We start from the raw sequence: 16826 nt of genomic DNA on the forward strand, positions 1-16826 counted from the left end.
AATTTGATTGCTTCTTTGTGGTTAATGAAAGTCTGAATGTAGGTCAATTATCGTGGAAAGATATCAGCTACTGGTTGAAGATGAAGCAGACCGCTAACTGCCTGTATCATTCGGTTTGCAGAGGAACCACTATATGGGCTACCTGCTGAATGCACTCGGTCAGCTACCATTTTCAAATGTCCTTCCAGCAGTGAAGGTTAATTTGCCCGATAACACAAATGAGTCCGAGCCCTGCCAAGCCTTGATTCATTGGGAAATGCTGATTAAAATATTAGCATATAAAAGGATGAATGACCTCAAAGATGCCCAGATAAAAGCAGTCAAAAGTGGTTGTGTTAGGTCGACCACCGAGGTGGAACTCTTTGGATTGGAAATACGTTTTGAGCCAGTTGCTACACAACTGGGAAATGCTGTGACGGAGATAAGTGATCCATGTGCTAAACATATGCGAGACGGCATTGTCAGATGAATAAGCAAATCTGTTTGGGAGAGAAATCATGTCATCAAATTTACAGCATTTTTTATAAAAATACTCCCAGCAGTGACTTCCAACTATCGTTTACTGATGTCTTTGTGTCACACAACTGTGGATCTTTTAATATGATTAAAGGACTTATCCAAAATAGGAAAACCACTCATCTCCCATCAAACCATCAATAATATTCAAAAACTAAAAACACCATGTGTTCCACACAACTGGAAATAGAGAGTGGAGCTGTGAACATCAGAATCTGTGATTCTGTTTTTACTCTTTTTTTCAGATCCAATAGCTTTGTTTTGAGAGAAGAATGACAAAGAGAATCTGTTTTGTATTGCTTTAATTAATCAAGGAAGGCGTGCATACTAAGCATTCGATGCATCCAAGCATCAAATGCTACAAAGCATCCAAGTAAATACCCAAAAATGTGAATATTTTTGCAATTCTCACCCTGCAGCCTTTGACTGTTCTGAGAAGCGGTGACGTAACTGAAGCTCATACAGCGAATGCCAAGACGCCGCACTCCTTCCACTTGGTTTACCTGCTCAGGTAATATCATGTGACTGCTGCTGTATCCATGGCAATGAACCCCTGCAGATGCCCTCGACCCCGGCACCTCTGACGGGCTGATTAGCATGCATGGTGGACGCCTGAGCTCTGGTCCTGTCAGCTCCTTGGCGTGGGCTCTAGCTCACCCCTGCAGAAGACCCAGCTGGCAGTATACCCCCTTCCCATCATGCTCACGCCTGCTGAATTCCACATGACAGGACTCGTCCTCCAGGAGCCGCAGACCATGCTCAGGGAATGTCAGCGCCAGAATATCTCAGTGAAATCACATGCAATGATGGTGTCTTTCGAAGTAGAGTCTCTAAATCTGCAACCAAAAGAGTTTCTCCTTGACATGTGGTCCTGTTTTAAAAATGGACAATGTCTTATGTCATCATGTATCTGGTCTCTCTCGGGCTGAGCTCTTTTCTTTATTTTCCATATCCTCTGCAGCTTACAAAAGACGTCAGCTGACAAAAATATATTCCTCGCACAAACCCGTCAGCCGCCACTTCTGCCCTCTTATTTGATTTTTTCGCTGCCTCTTTGCCAGCTCTCCAGCCCAGATAAAAAGGAACCTCTTCTGAGGTGTTTCGCTAGGCATTATAAAACGGTTGCCATGGAGACCCAGTCTGAACAGGCGTGGAGCCATACAGGCAGCAGAATAGGAAGTGACAGATGCAATGCTTCCCATTTAAAACAAAACAGCTTTTTTTTTTCCTCCTGTCAGCACACAGTCTGATGGGCAGTTGTGTTCAATTGCGAAAGATCAAGACCCTGGAAACAGGTCCGTTAGGCTTCGTGTTTGGGTCTGTAAAGATGCATTGGAGGGACTATTTGCTTCTTGCTCAAGCGAGGTGGGTTCAATGGTATTTACCGCCTCATTTGGTCTTTGTTGTTTCTCCCTGAAGAGATGACCTATATTATCATGGCTGGGAGATCAAAGAAAGCTTTCTTGCGATCCCATGAAGCTTGAATCTTACAAACCACGAGAATTAGCTCTGATTGCGCTGCCTCCCTGCACTGCAAAATGTGGCCATGGAGCTTCTTTGTAGCTGCTCAGCCTACAGGAGTCATGAGCCTGCAGTTTAGGGGGAATGGAGCTTTTGATGTTGAGTAGTGTAATTACAGTTTTTTTCTTGAGAAAATGCAAACTCTGCTGATTGCTGTTTATTATCCTCTTCATAAGCATCCTCAGAGAAAGTGATGGAAACATAAAGTTTTTGCTTTCTTCAGCCACAACTTCAGGTCGTAAAAAAAAGGATTTCCAGGTTCTCTATGTAGGGCAAGCTTCCATAACATTCTCCATATTTTACCCGTGTATTCCCATTAGTGTTACCAGCAGATAATATGTGAGCTAACCCCGGTTTTGTCTATTCATCAGCCACTCGTACCGGGGAAATGGATCAAGGTCAGCAGTGCGAACCGGCTACCTGCCGGGAGCGAGTCTTCACCTGCTGCTCTGCACACCCACTCGTGATCCTTTTCCCTTCCTCTGCAAGCCAACCAACTGGGTGTCTAGTTCCATTTCCATTGCTCCGCGGGGTGTCGGAGACGCATTGGCGGCCGAACATAGAAACGGATGGACCAGAAATGCCCATATGTCTCCATGGCCCGTACTGTCAGTATGCAGTCGCGCATCTCATTAGCAACAACTTGAAGCTGCAGATTGACCGTATAGTGACCATAAATCATGAGTAGGTCTTCACCCTGCAGAACCTGAGCAGACAATGGTGCAGATGGTGGTTGCAGTGGGAAACTCTGGCGTGATTTACGAGGAGGTCCTCGCTGTTTGAGTTGCAAGATAATGAACATGATGCATTTCGCTCCAAAAATGAAGGTCAATGGGTTGATGCGTTAATTCTTTGTTAAAAGCATTTAGTTTAGGAGAAAGCTGTATTTACTGTTCTTTGTGCACTCACAACATCTGTTGTGATTGATGCATTAGGATGCTGGAGCAAAATGATAATCCATGTAAAATAGATTATGTCTAACAAATGGGTTAAATACTTAAAGGATAAGTGACTTTATAAATTAATCAGTGTATTTCTGACTTTTTGTTTGTGCTTCGGGGCCCCAAGTCAATCTGTGACTTACTGACAGGATGATGCATGGCTGGTTTTTGGTCTATTCGTGCGATTTATCGGCTTTAAGAGCAATTAAGGACGGCTTATCTGAGGGTACTAATTGCATATCTAATGTGCAAGGATGGTTGTTTAACTGATGGCCCATCATCTCCCTGAAATATGTACAAGCCATCAGCTACTGGGTCTTCATTTCTCAGGCCTCAAAAGGGGGCACCGCTTTTATCTCTCCAACTGCAAAACCCTCTGACTCCTGCAGCAAATGAGACGTAATGATGAAAAAGTTTCACGGAGGGAGACGATCTCTCACTAAGCCCATGTCTCAAGTTTCCACATCCCCAATTAGCCAGTCGAGCCCAAGCTGAAGAAATGAAATGAACCGCCTGCAGCTCCTAAGCATATAGATATGTATATATATACATATATACAGTATATATACTGTTAACCACATTGCAGATTGATAGAGTGTCTGACAAGTGAAGGAAGCCAGAGGACAATGTGAAGGTCGCCTTCTGTGCTCTGGCTGTGCAGATACAAAACCAGAACAAAGTCGGTTTGATTTCAGGAGTAGATTCGCTGGAACTATTTTTGAAACTATAGTCTTTGTGAGCCCTGCCATAGTGCGACCTCCCATGGGAGCCTGGATGTCTCAGGGATTTTTTTTTCTTTTTTGTAGCACCTGAAAATGGTATAGGAGCCTGACTGAATATATGAGACACGTCATTCAAGGCGGACAGGTCAGGAGACAGTTGTCTTAAATAACTGTACTAATTTATTACTGAATATTAAATAGAATTATTGAAGTACAGGTTTGCAATGCCCACATACAATACCACATACAAAGTATCAGGAGTACGTTACACAACAACAAGCTAAAGAAATTGCCTTTCTCCCTCTTTCTATCACTAACAATTCCCGTTTCATCCCCCTGGGGATGTCCCGATAGGAAATGATTAAGTGTGTGACAGCAAAGTCATTAGGGCAAGTCTGCAGAAATGAATACTAATCTCCATTTGGTTATGTAAGATTCTGCTGTTTGCACTCTTTTACCTGTAAGACACAGAAAACTATACTTCACATAGCAATGAGATGGCAAAAATGTGAATATTAAAAACATTTTTGCTAATAAAATAGTCATTTCTCCCTTGACCTATTATTGAAAGTATCATGAATTGCAGTTTTTTTGCGCCTCTTGGACGGGTCTTTGGCACAGAACACATTAGCGACTGTCAGGAAAGATCCATTGGAGGGAACTCACAGTGAATCCAATACCTCGTTTTGTGGAGTGGACAAAGTGGAATCAGAGGAAGTAGAAAATATGTCATGTGAGTGTGCTCTCAAACCCTTGAATCCTATCACTACAAACAAAGTGATAGGATTCAAGAGATTTTAAATATATTTTCATATGAGATAGAGTGATGGGTGGATGATGTGACCAAGAGTGATGATTGATTGCTGGAAGATATGAAAATAAATATTGCATTCAAACAATTATACAATTGAATCCAAGTTTATTTTTGACCCCCAAAAATTTAAGTTTGTCTATTTTGAATACATTGTTATGATATAATACCAAAACTCTAACTTTCAAATTCTTTTTTCAAATGATCAAAACGTTTGCTCTGGATTTGGCTCCATAGGCTTACACCTGTGCAGTGTTCAGTTTAATCTTAATCGTATTATTTATAGAGACTGCTAACCAATTTCAGTCCATGCTTTTGTGTCACGATTTGGGTTCATGTCTTGTTTTATTTTGTAGTTTCATGTCTCTTGTGTCCCTGGGGTAACTTCACTTCCTGCCTTGTCCCGCCTTCCCCTGTGAATGTCTGCAGTGTCGATGAATGTTTCCACCTGTGTCCAATCACCTGCACCTCCCCTGTGTATTTCAGCCCTGTCAGTCTCTTGTCTCGAGTCGCGTCACTGCATGTTGGCTTGTCCACGTATGGTTGGCGTCATCGTGTCCTTGGTCCCGCCCTTGGTGGTTTTTTGAGTTTTGAGTTCTTGGGTTTTTGATATATTAAAAGGCAATTCTTGCCTAAAAGCTCTGCGTTTGAGTCCTGCCTCTACCTGCACCCATCAGCCTGACATTTTGTACTAATCCCTGCTGTCTTTCTCTTATGGATCTTTAAAAAAAAACATATTTCTGAGTATTTGTTTGAATGGAAAATGTTAAATCTCTATCAGAAGCACAGACATGTCTGCTGTGCGTCAGTACTATTGCACAAGCTTAGAGCAATAGAGCTGCTCCAGGCCTCCCGACCAACACTGGTTAACACAACGGATTAAAGGCGGCTCTTTAAAACCCCCGGATTACTCCCCATGTCCGTGCATACTTTGACTCCCAACTGCGGCATGCACACTTGAGTTTTCTCTGTTCCTTACCTCTAATTTATGCCATAAACAAGAAAGATTTCTGGGTCATAAATTTGCAGTCAGCTCTCTGGAGCATCTCTGTAATTCCTGCTCCCCTTCCTGCCATGTGTGTAGCTGCTGCCTCTGTCTCCTGTCTCACAACGCTGAGACGCATCTGGACTCTGTCGTATTTCATTTTGTTAAACATTGATATACAAAGCAATTATAGCAAAGCAACCCAAAGCAGCAAGGTATAGGGAGAGGAAGGGACATGTTGTAAGAGATGAGGATTTTGGTATTTTTTCATTTTTTTTCTCTGACCTCATCTGACCTCTGTGTAATTTATTGACCGCATCGTATGTCCCACTTATATATTCTCAGAGACATGCATATGCAGTAGCCGGTGCAATCACTTTATCATTGCTGCTATACAAATTCTGAAGTGATGGTGCAACAATTATTGCATAAATTCCACCGTCAAAATGGCCACTGGCATTCATAAACGACTGAAGTCTCATTCAACATGTAATATAATAAATATTTTTTTTTCTTTTAAAAGGTGCGGAAGGGTTAAGAGTCCAACGCACAGCAGGATAAATGTCCTTAGCAGCCCTCCTTCTGTTTTTTTTCCCACGTTGCCCAATAATCGCCACCAATGGGGATGCGGTAGGCCCGCCCCTGCCGGTCCATTGTGAGTCTGCGTTCATCTGGAGCGCACTCTTCCAGACGCGGTACCCAAGTGGCGCACCACGACATGCAGCGCTGAACGAGGAGAGCACCTCTTTGAAGATGCCAGCTTCTCAAACCACACATTCTGGTAAGAGACTCGATTATTTATCATTTCGTTTTGTTTGTTGTATCGCTTTACCTTCCTCGTCGTAACGCACGGCGAAATGTCCGTGCTCGTTTTCGGTTCAGTCTGATTCCACTCGTGGCAGGCTCGGTGCAGCAGGGTTTGGGAAGTCTAGTAATTGTGTAACAGCACAGGTTTAGTTGGGGAGCGTTATTTTTCATTTGTTGTCAACAATAATGCGCCTTAGGGAGATTGAAATGGTGATTTGGTTGCATTTTATGGAGACATGTTGTTCTGCTTCAGATAGTTGATCTGGCTACATCAGTCAAATATGCAAGAGACATAAAGTGAAAAACGAATGTGTGTGGAATGAGCAATATTCCGAAGACGGATCTCAGCAAATTTATCCAGTCAAACTTTTTGTTTTAAATCTCTGAAGTTGCAATTAAATACCGATTAGCGAGGAGTGAAATGTTTGACATGGTAAAGGAATAATTACAAACACAGCTCACCCGCTAGAAGCGTGCATGCTTTGGGGCTTCGTCAGGCCGTGGAAGAGCCGTGTGTTTGTCAGCACCCATCACCTTGTGAGCCCCCCCCCCACACTAAAATACAATGGTTAGCTTTTTGCTGGCGCGAGATGCGTCGCTGTGGCTCTGGACATTTTTCAGTGGCACCTCCAACCTCCACAGCACGTCGGATTTGCTTCACCCCCCCTCCTCCCCTCCTCAACAGAAGGGAAACAGATGCGCTGTAATGTCAACAGTCGATTACTCATGCAACGTTGCGCGAAACTAGGCGCCCCCGCAGCTCGGACGCACCGGGCGTCGGTCGCCGGCCTCCTCTCCGTCGCGCCGGGCGAGCAGCTCCTCCGGCGGGGGGAGTTGGGCATGCGGCGCGTCCCGCTCAGCACCCGCGGACACAGACGCTTCCGGTCCACGTCCCCGCTGCCCTTCTCCCTTCAACCGCGCGTCCGCCCTCGCCTCATCCGTCCTTAGTGCGGGTGGAGGTGCGCTCTCGCCCCCGAGGAGGCACTGGAGCGCTCGTCGGTGAGTCGAGTGAAGTCGTCACAAGCAGCAGCTGAGTACCGGTGGGTTGTTTTTAGTGGATGCTCAGGTGCAGAGCCCCCCCCCCCCGTGTTCCACTCTCCGTGGGAAGTGCCTGTAATAACTTGGATCGTAAAGGGATGTCACGGACTGTTAGGGTTGAGAGAGCAACAACCAAAGTAACCTCTAAAAACCTCTTTTTAATTGCTTCTCTGCAAGGAATTTGTGGAATAAGTTATTCATGTACCCAAGCTCTAAGTCATACACAATTAGGCAGCATTAGTCAAATTAAATACCTATCGGCGAGGGAGTGCTAGAGTCTTAATTAATCAGCCACCGCATGTGGTTTGGACTCATCATCTGATATCTGGTCAGCGTGTGTGCCATCATTGCCCTTTGGACCAAAGCTCCCACATTGTGCTGCATAATCGTAAAAGAAACGCAAACATCTTACGTGGCACGCACCGGTGTTGGTGTGTAAACAAATGGCCGGTAGCTCACATTGGCCTCATCTTGGAGCGCGGCTGCGTTTGGTTGACAGTGGATTGGATTTGGGTGGAAAGCAGGAGGAGGAGAGGTTGGCAAGAGAGGGAGAGAGGAGAGGAGAGGAGAGGAGAGGAGAGGCGGGAAGGGGATGGAGAGTATGGAAGCGAGAGTGAGGTGGAGAGAACATGCCCGCTGGCCTCCTGTCTGGACACATTACATTTTCATAGGCTGATATTGCACCGGCACAGCTGAATATAGATAAATAGCACTCCTTGTTCTAAACTGTCAAGTTGGATTTTTGTCTTTGTATCAGTGACATCATTGTATTTAGAGATCCAGTTTCCGCAGATGCACGTTATCTGTTATATCTTCTTAACCTTTAAGTGTTCATGACCAAAAGGTACAAACCAACAATTTTGGAGAAAAAAAACCTGCTTCACTTCTGTCTGTTGTCATTTTTTCAACAGATAAGACAACACACTAACTCGCATCGTATTTTGATTAAAATGTTGCTGTACCCTGATTGGTGCTTGAAACTACCTGACATTGTCTTTTTTTCCAACTGCGTCTCATGCTACCATGCCAAAGCAGTAAGCTAGTCGAGGAAAATAATCAAATAGTCTCTCCAAACTGTTCTTATTTTGGCAGAAATATGAGTGTTAATGTTCCCCGGCGCTCGTAGCGAGAAGCTAACCGAGAAAATAGAACCAGAACCAGATCTGCATAAAACCCTTGACATTGCTGCTGTGAAGCTGGGACCTTCGTAGTTCTCCAAGGGTTAGTTGCCAGCTTTGTTTGATTGATTATCCTTGTATGTATGATAAATCTGGATTACATGAGTAATCTCACAGTGAAATGAACAAATTCCCTCCACGGCTCTAAACGTATGAACGCTTTTCTTAACATCTAAATATTTAAACCCCCGTTCTTTTGTTTCTTTCTCGTGTACCCTTCCAGGTTGAGTGACGAGCCTGCAGTCCGATCGCCGCCATGATAGCCACGGGTGGCCTGCTGCGCATGAACAGGCGCCAGGACTCCCTCCGCTCTAAAAACCGAGCGGAAAACAAGAGGAAGCGGAAATGCAAGAAGAAGAAGAAGAACGACGTGGTGGTGGTGAAGGGGAAGCTCAACCTGTTCTCCCCGGCCGGTTTTGTGGCTGCTTTGGGACTCGTAGTTCTCATGGTTGGGATTTCCATGGCGGTGCTGGGTTACTGGCCCAGCAAGAACCAGCAGCCGTACCAGGATCGCCGCAGGACCGGAGGATACCACAACAGGATGAGCTACTCCAAAAGCCCGCCCGTTTCCTCTAACTTGACCCGCAACAAGCCTCCCTCCGGACAGACCGGTTTGTTCAACCAGAGCCATTCTAACAGCAGCGCCCAGGAGCCCTCGCCTCACTGTGGCTTCCTGTGTGACTTCCTGAATAATTACCTGTACTCGGACAATCTGAAAGTCTTCGGACCGCTGGTGATGGGAATCGGCATTTTTCTCTTCATCTGCGCCAACGCCGTCCTCCACGAAAACCGAGACAAGAAGACAAAAATCATCAACTTGCGGGACATCTACTCCACTGTCATCGATCTGCACAGCATACGGTCCAAGGAGTACTCGCCTCTGAACGGCTTGGTGAACTACACGCAGTCGAGGAGCGCCGAGGGCCCGCCGGGCTCCTTCCCCGCCAGCGGGGCGCTGACCCGCAGCTCCTGGCCCTCCACTGGCCTCGGCCTCCAGGGCGAGTTGGGCGCCGTCGACGTGTTGAGGCGCCCGTCGGCGGCCAGCAGGCCCCGCAGCTGGTCCAGGGATGTCCAGACCTTCACGGACACCGTCTACAGCATCTACAAAGACTACAGCAATAGCAGCGAGCAGGCCCCGCAGCCCCGGCAGTGGGAGACCACCTCCATCGTCACCTCCTCCGTGAACGCTTGCACCCTCCCCGTGATCAAACTGAACAACTGTGAGGTGGAGGGGTCAGAGCGAGCGGGGGCAGAGGGACGCCCGGAGGAAAGGGTCGCCGACGAGGCGGCCGCCGCCGCCGGAAGCGCCGGCGAGGAGGGACGGACCGGCGGCAGCGCGAGCGACGAGACGGACGCCAGGGAGAAGGACGCCTCGGCGACGGATTCCCCGCAGCGGCGTCGGAGCCACGAGGACGTAACCGCGGAGACGGTCGACCAACAGGGGGCGCCACCGGCCGGGCCTCAGCAACCGTGGACCCAGCTGTTCCCTCCGTCACCCGTCGCCAGGCCGACGGGGTCACGAATGTCGCTCAACTCCCTCACAGATCAGCCCAGGCCCGCACGCCGCTGCAGCCTGTCCATGTCCGCCGGTCGCCAAGGCGACAGAGCCAGGCGCTTCAGCTGCCCTCGGCTGGAGCGCTCCAACAGTAAGGGCTACATCAAACTGGCTGATCTGGGGGGCGAGTCCTTCGAAGCGTCAGACACGGACACTTCTGTGGTGGCGACCGGAGAGGGAGTAGCAACGGACGCGGGCGAGGAAACGGCGGAGGAAGACGCTCAGGGAGAGGACAACCTGCTGACATCCGTCACCTGTGCAGAGTCGTAGACCTTTTTTTTTTTTCTCTGATGAGCGTCCGAAAACTGTTTGATGTCTCGTTTCTTTGCTTCGTACCTTCCTCTTTGATCGCCCAACGTGAAGCCGGCCAATCGGGAGATCCGGAGGGGGAAGCAGCTAAGGACTATCGAAACATAGCCATGAACACTTAAGAGCGAGGCTCTTTATAAATATCACATCCACAGCTCAATAATCAGATGTAATTTTTCTATTTTTTCAATGTAGCAAGAGCAATACTAAATACTTGTAGGAAGATTTAGTAACGATTTTCAACAAAAAAAGAAAATCTGATCTGATGAATATTCATTTTTCTTTTGTATAAACGTAGGGCAAACAATGTAGCCTGTAGAATTGCCAAAACTGTCACTGAGAACTACTGTCTGACATGTTGTACTGTAGCATTGAATCATGCCACAGAAAAATAAATAGACTAGAACCGTTTCTCTACATCGTTATGTGAATACCACGTGAATAGGTGAACTGAATTGAATCTCAGGTAGATGTTTGGTTTAGGATCAGGACCTGAAGGACCAGGTCTTCCCTGTGCACACTTGTTTAGAAGAAGCATTCATGGTTGAATAAACTTGACTGTAACACTCCTCTTGCCGGGTCTCTTAGTTGTATGTGCTTGATAATAGATTACGAACAGCAAATAGTTTGTTTGCTCCATATAGGTTTTAATGAAAATAAATGGAACCAAGTGAAAAGAGACTGTGTGGCTACGTGTGTGATAATCATGCAGATGGTATAGATTTATACTTCCTGCACTTCTTCTCATTACTGCAAGACTGCAGTGGTATTGATGTTACACTGTCGGTGCTAAGTGAACTGAGACCAGTAACCTATACGTGACATTTATAGCAGCCTTTTTAATAATTGGCTTCACAGTTAAAAAGTGGAAATTAACGGAGGCTTTTTTTTGCTGATTCTGATGGGTGACACGTTGAAGCGAAATGAGTGTACTGTACACGTCTTAACAAGGAACAACCCTAACATGTCTCACTCAAGTGTTCAATTGGGTTGAGATCTGCTGACAGGGAAGGGAAAATCATATAATTCGCTTACTTTTCATACTGTTTGTGCCCTGTATAAAAACATGTGCAACCATTATCACTCTGCTCTTTTTATTCAAAGGTTTTTGTTGTGTTGTTATACAAATACATTGCTTCTAACTCTCACTGATGGAAATTAACTAGGAAGATGAATTCATGCACTAGTTGGGTGAAATGTGATGGTACCTTTCTGGATTACCTCTAGTTTATACTACTTTGATTAATACCTTTACCCGATACATGTAAGAGTAATCATTGTACTTTTTATCACATATAATTGAAAAGTGCACTGCAGTCAAGTTATTGAATATCACTAAGGTTTTACATCTAAATTTAACTTAGATTCCAATAAGGTATTTTTTAATTTAAAGATGTTGCATGAAAGGAAAGATAATATTAACCAAAGGAAAGAAGGGGGGAAACAAGCAAGGATTTACATGGAGCGTATCCTTGCCTGTGCCGTAAGAACAGGTGCACCAGGAGGGATCGATAGATTAGAGCAGCTTGGTAATGTTCAGGGCAAATTGTTTTATCTTTATTTCCTCCTTTTGTCTTTTAGTTCAGTTTTATTGCTGTAGGCCTAGCTAAAAAGACAATATTTCTAGGGTGTGATGTTACAGATTTAAAACACATATGCCAGGTCAAACATCAAGTATTGAACTGTTTCGCTCCACTTTGACTAGCGATATGATTACAATGAAGCTTAATTCATCAATAAAAGTATTTTATTATTTTAAACTCCAGTATTTATTTTATTTAAAGCTTATTTAATTATAATTATTTTCATTGAGTAACATGAATACAAGGCTTTCACTGGTCATTCTGTTGTATTAGTGGTTACATTTACATTCTGGTGTTATTTTTACCGATGTTAAGCCGCTGATTTTTTCTTCCACCGCTGCATTACATCATTATTTGTGCATGTTAGTAGTGCCTAAATGTAGAATATACAGCGTATCTAGTCAACATTAAGCCCAGTCATCCTTCAGGAACGTTGACTTTGGTTTATTGACTTCTGTCATGAAGCATCTAAATGCAGGAAGCTCAAACTGACGAAGCCATCTAGTGGTCATGTGACACCGAGATGACGTCCTTTCTTCCTCCAAAATCTCCACCAGGTGTCGCTGGGACTTTGCCGCCTGCGTCGTCATCGTGGGCGTACCTGTTTACAAGTACTACGGGGGCCGGGGAGGCGGGGTTAGCTCCGTCCTGTCTCCGGGGAGGTTTTAGACGAGACCAGGGCACTTACAGGTGTTTAGTCCTTTTCACACGGACGAGCACCGCGTCGGGATTCCTGTTCTCCGGTCTCACGGACACACACGCACACACACGGTCACGCGCACCGGGAGCTCGGTTCTTCTCACAACACTCGGGTAAAACGTGTATTCCTTCACTACAACTTTGTTGACTGAGCTTTGTGTGATTCGGGCCACATTGACTCGCCTGTTTTTTTTCCTGTTCTTGACATCGCTTCAAGATTGACGAGCAGACTTAAATCACTCGCTAAATGTTTTGTTTCATTTTGTATCCGTTTGTGTCTCTTGTTTCACGCACGCGCCGCCGCCGCTGCCGCTGCTCCCCCCCCCCTGCGCCTCGCGCCGTGAACTGGTGAGTACTCGCGTCTCCTCACCCAAAGTGGGAAGCATGTTACGTAAACACGGGGGAAGTCCACGCATAGTGGCAAAGGACACGTGTTTGGCCGCTTGGAGACTTGGTTTTCTCGAAAACTTTAGTAAACTACCGGGGTGGAGGAAGGAGCCCACTAAAAGAACATTGTCTGGTGTTTAAAAGCTAAACCCTCAACCAGTGTTACCCCCAAATCTTTATTTTTTTTGAAAATGGGGACTCAGTTTTTTTTTTTTTGGAGAAGCCATCATCAATAACCTGTTCTGAAGTCCCTGAAGTTGGGGACAAACACACTTCCCTGATTTAAACTTCGCTGGGCACAGGCAGACAGTTCGGAAATGGGAAGTCATCACAGCGTGTGTTTTCCGCCTGTACCCCCCCCCCCCCCCCAAAAAAAAAGAAAGAAATGGGCATAAATCAATGGGCAAAGGGCTCTTTGATCTAATACTGTCTTTCATAGACGTTTTTACTGCACACACACAAAATAAGGGAGATAAGGCTGTCTGTTGGACTCGTTGTGTTCTGGCGGTACCAGCCCTCTTGAGAAGGAGATTATAGGCATTTGATGAGCTGGTGCTCTGCTGTCACCATGTCTGAACGTACTTGTCATTCAAAGATCTTGGTATGCAAAATGCACCCTGCAGTATGTCGAGCCGTACAAACAGACGTGTTAGTGTCATTTCTCATCATACAGATTAACTATTATTGGAGAGCAGTGTAAGTGGACTAACACATTCAAGTTGTGGGCCAACACAACAGCGCGCTGACACTCACTCTGAAGCACGAGTTGTGGGGCCGTGGATTTTTGTAGACTGAGGCGGAAGTTAGCATAACACTTGTGCCCTCTGTTGAAAAAGACAATGGGATTTAGAATCGCTACACAAAAAATAACTTTATGATACATTTTGCCGAAATCAAGGATTTTGAAAATGTGAAGTAAAAGCTAGCAATAGGATTTCATGATTTCAATGTTAGTAACCTAATATTTTAAGACACTAAACTTTATAAACCTCACAAGCCTGTGTTAACTGACGCCTTCCACGCATCAAACCAAAACCCATTCCAAAAAAAACATTGACTTTCAGCGAAGGGAACTGAAAGCGCTGAAATGCCGGCTCATTATCTGGGTTTTAGATCTCACTACTACTACTCTATTCATGCCGCCACGGTTTGATCGATTTGGATTGACGGTGACCAGACAAACCCATCGACTGCCATCAGACTCTTGATTCTTTGCTAAATCCGGATGGGTTCATGTGACATCACGTGTTCTGACTGAGCCCGTGAGGAGGAGACGGACAGAAAGAGATATGGCTGTAACTTCAAAGTTGGAAAGTTTCACTCGCTTATAACATCTTAGCGAGACCTGCCATACCGGCTGTAGCGCTGGGGAAGTGCATTTCAACGTTGTAGGTGATTAGGTTACTTGACTGGCTTTTCAAACCTGAGCTACTTGAACTCGGGAAGGTTGCCATTACGGCCATGCAGACGAGAATTTACACAAGTGTCCGTTTCATCAGATAACACATTTTGAGCCCAAATGACCTTTCCTCTGAATTGGGGAAATGTATTTCCCTCCTGTGATATCTTCTTGAATGTTATTCAATTTCTCGCTGTTGCTTGTCAGGCTGACATAACAAGATTTAATCGTCATCCTGTGGCTCAGGATCATTTGTTCATGTTCATAATTAAAACCCATTCTGCTGCAGACATCTATCTACCGGAGACTTTTCCTCCTGTTGGTTTGATCTAGTGTTGCCCGTGATAAAGACTTTCTCTACCTTTTTTTATCCTCGGAAGAAAGAAGCAGTGCTACAGTCCGACCATTTCGTGATGAAAAGCTCTGCGGGCGTTGTAGTTCAGAAGACTTTATCTTACTTAAAGCTCTTAGCTGGTATAAATTATTGTTCCGTGTGTAACCAAAAGAAGCTGGTGGAAGTGTTAACGTGTGTGAGTTACATCCAGAAGTTAAAGGTAAAAAGTAATAGTCTGAAAATCTCAGGCATTATCAAGATTTAGTGATAAGACACGTGAAGGGTCAGGGTAGAATAATTTCTTAAGACATTCTTATGACTAAAAGGGCTGAGCCAGATATTGAGTCATTACACTATGCCCTGGACTTTCCAACAGAGCGCCCTCTGCGTGATCAAGATTGTGGGCCATTACTAAACTACAATCAAAAACTAGAACTGGAATAAGACCGTCTTTCCCTACCAGTTGATATTTATTTATATACTATTTATGTTTATTTTTTCTCATATTTAGATAAATTGAGGATAGAGAGAATTAGAGCTTTACAGAAAATTGATCTGCAGCCATTTGTATGGAAGTAAATCTGTGCCATCGGGGGTTGAAATAAAAAGTTGATTGAATTTCTAGCACTGAATATTTATGCATTGAAATTATGTACCTGAATGTTTTTCAACATTAAAACACCGCAAAAAAATTCAACCTAAAAAAAAAAATGTTGAAATATTCGAAATGGAGGCTACAATATTCAACCGCAAAAAATTCAACCTTGGCACACCAATATGCGGAAGCTACAATATTCAACCCAAATAAATTCAACCTTGGCACACCAACATCCGGGACACTAAGGTAGAGCAATCGATTCTAGATTCAAGATCAGGAGCGTGCGTCAAGCTAAAGGAGCGAGCACCCAAAACACCTTCGGCTTTGGATTGTAAACATGTCCAATAATAACGGGGCTTTAACTCTTCTTCATGTCATCAGTGTGGCAACGTATGAAGAAATACATAAAAGAACATATAATGTTCACCCTAAACCAAAACGTTTGCTTGCCACTGACGATATACAACTCTATTAAAATATACAAATCAACTGTAAACCCTTAAGCTCGGTTGGCCGAGTGGGTAGCACAGCCGCTCTGTGGCACTACGTTATTTTGCGCGACACGGTTCGAATCCCGGTTGTGGCGGACTTTTAATAAATGTTCTTTTATGTATTTCTTCATACGTGGCAGTGACGTAGTGCTCACTTATACAATCGTAATCGCTGCAGTGGATATGGGATGCATTTTTGAACATTTTCAGAACAATATGTTTGCAAATGTGTGACGACTCAAGTGACGGAGGCAGACAACACCTGCCTGCCGGGGGGAAACAAACACGCACCCGTAGCCAAACCAGTAGGTTCAAAAACCAGTAGGCACGTAACACCGGGGGAAAACAAACACGCACCCGTAGCCAAACCAGTAGTTCAAAAACCAGTAGGCACGTAACACCGTCACTGAAAAATGGGTTCTCGTTTCAGACTTTACGAGCAAATACAGGATCCCTTTGAGATAAATTCTAAAGCCTCGCATTAAGACGTACATCCCTTTATGTAAGACTCTGCGCTACTTGCAGGTCGCTGTGTTGTGCCAGATCCTCAATAAAGTTTACCCATGGTCATGAAGACTCATTTAACGTTACGTGGACTTTGAATGTCGCTTAATACCCAACTGAGATCGGCTTGTGCCGCTGTGAAAAAGGATCCTTCCACCGACGCTACTGCGGTTATTCCTGCATGTCCTGTCGGGTTTATGCGTCTGCACGCTCCGCTAAAGCCGCTGCCGCTGCCCCCCCCCCCACTACGATACAGCGGCTCATCTGCCTCTTCAAGCGCGTTCCTGGTTTTCAAAACTCCGCCAATCACTCCTAACAGCTTGTCCAAGGATCTCAGCATTATTAAATGAATTCAAAACTAGAAGAAGAGGCGTATTGTGAGCGGCTGTACGCTCTCGTTTAACTTCCGCTTAGTTCATGTCCAACACAGTCTGTTAATGTACAAATG

General features: G+C 45.0%; 2 protein-coding genes across 2 annotated transcripts in view; both read left to right on the forward strand.

Annotated features, from left to right (window-relative positions):
* Positions 1 to 6136: 6136 nt before the first annotated feature.
* On the forward strand, positions 6137 to 11463 carry LOC119209819 (transmembrane protein 200C). Its single transcript, XM_037459409.2, has 2 exons — positions 6137 to 6277; positions 8743 to 11463. The coding sequence occupies exon 2, from the start codon at positions 8776 to 8778 to the stop codon at positions 10342 to 10344; it is 1569 nt and encodes a 522-aa protein (XP_037315306.2). The 5' UTR covers positions 6137 to 6277; positions 8743 to 8775; the 3' UTR covers positions 10345 to 11463.
* A 1186-nt stretch (positions 11464 to 12649) lies between these two features.
* LOC119209669 (band 4.1-like protein 3) overlaps positions 12650 to 16826 on the forward strand; it is a 39734-nt gene continuing 35557 nt past the window's right edge. Inside the window, exon 1 of the mRNA XM_062557813.1 lies at positions 12650 to 12778. The gene's annotated coding sequence lies outside the window, so the exon portion shown is untranslated. The remainder of the gene's footprint in view (positions 12779 to 16826) is intronic.

The sequence above is a fragment of the Pungitius pungitius genome, chromosome 15, assembly GCF_949316345.1.
Source record: "Pungitius pungitius chromosome 15, fPunPun2.1, whole genome shotgun sequence".
Classification (NCBI taxonomy): Eukaryota; Metazoa; Chordata; class Actinopteri; order Perciformes; family Gasterosteidae; genus Pungitius; species Pungitius pungitius.

Coding starts and splice junctions, on each gene's coding strand:
- LOC119209819 (XM_037459409.2), top strand. CDS start 8,776: ATGATAGCCACGGGTGGCCTGCTGCGCATGAACAGGCGCCAGGACTCC.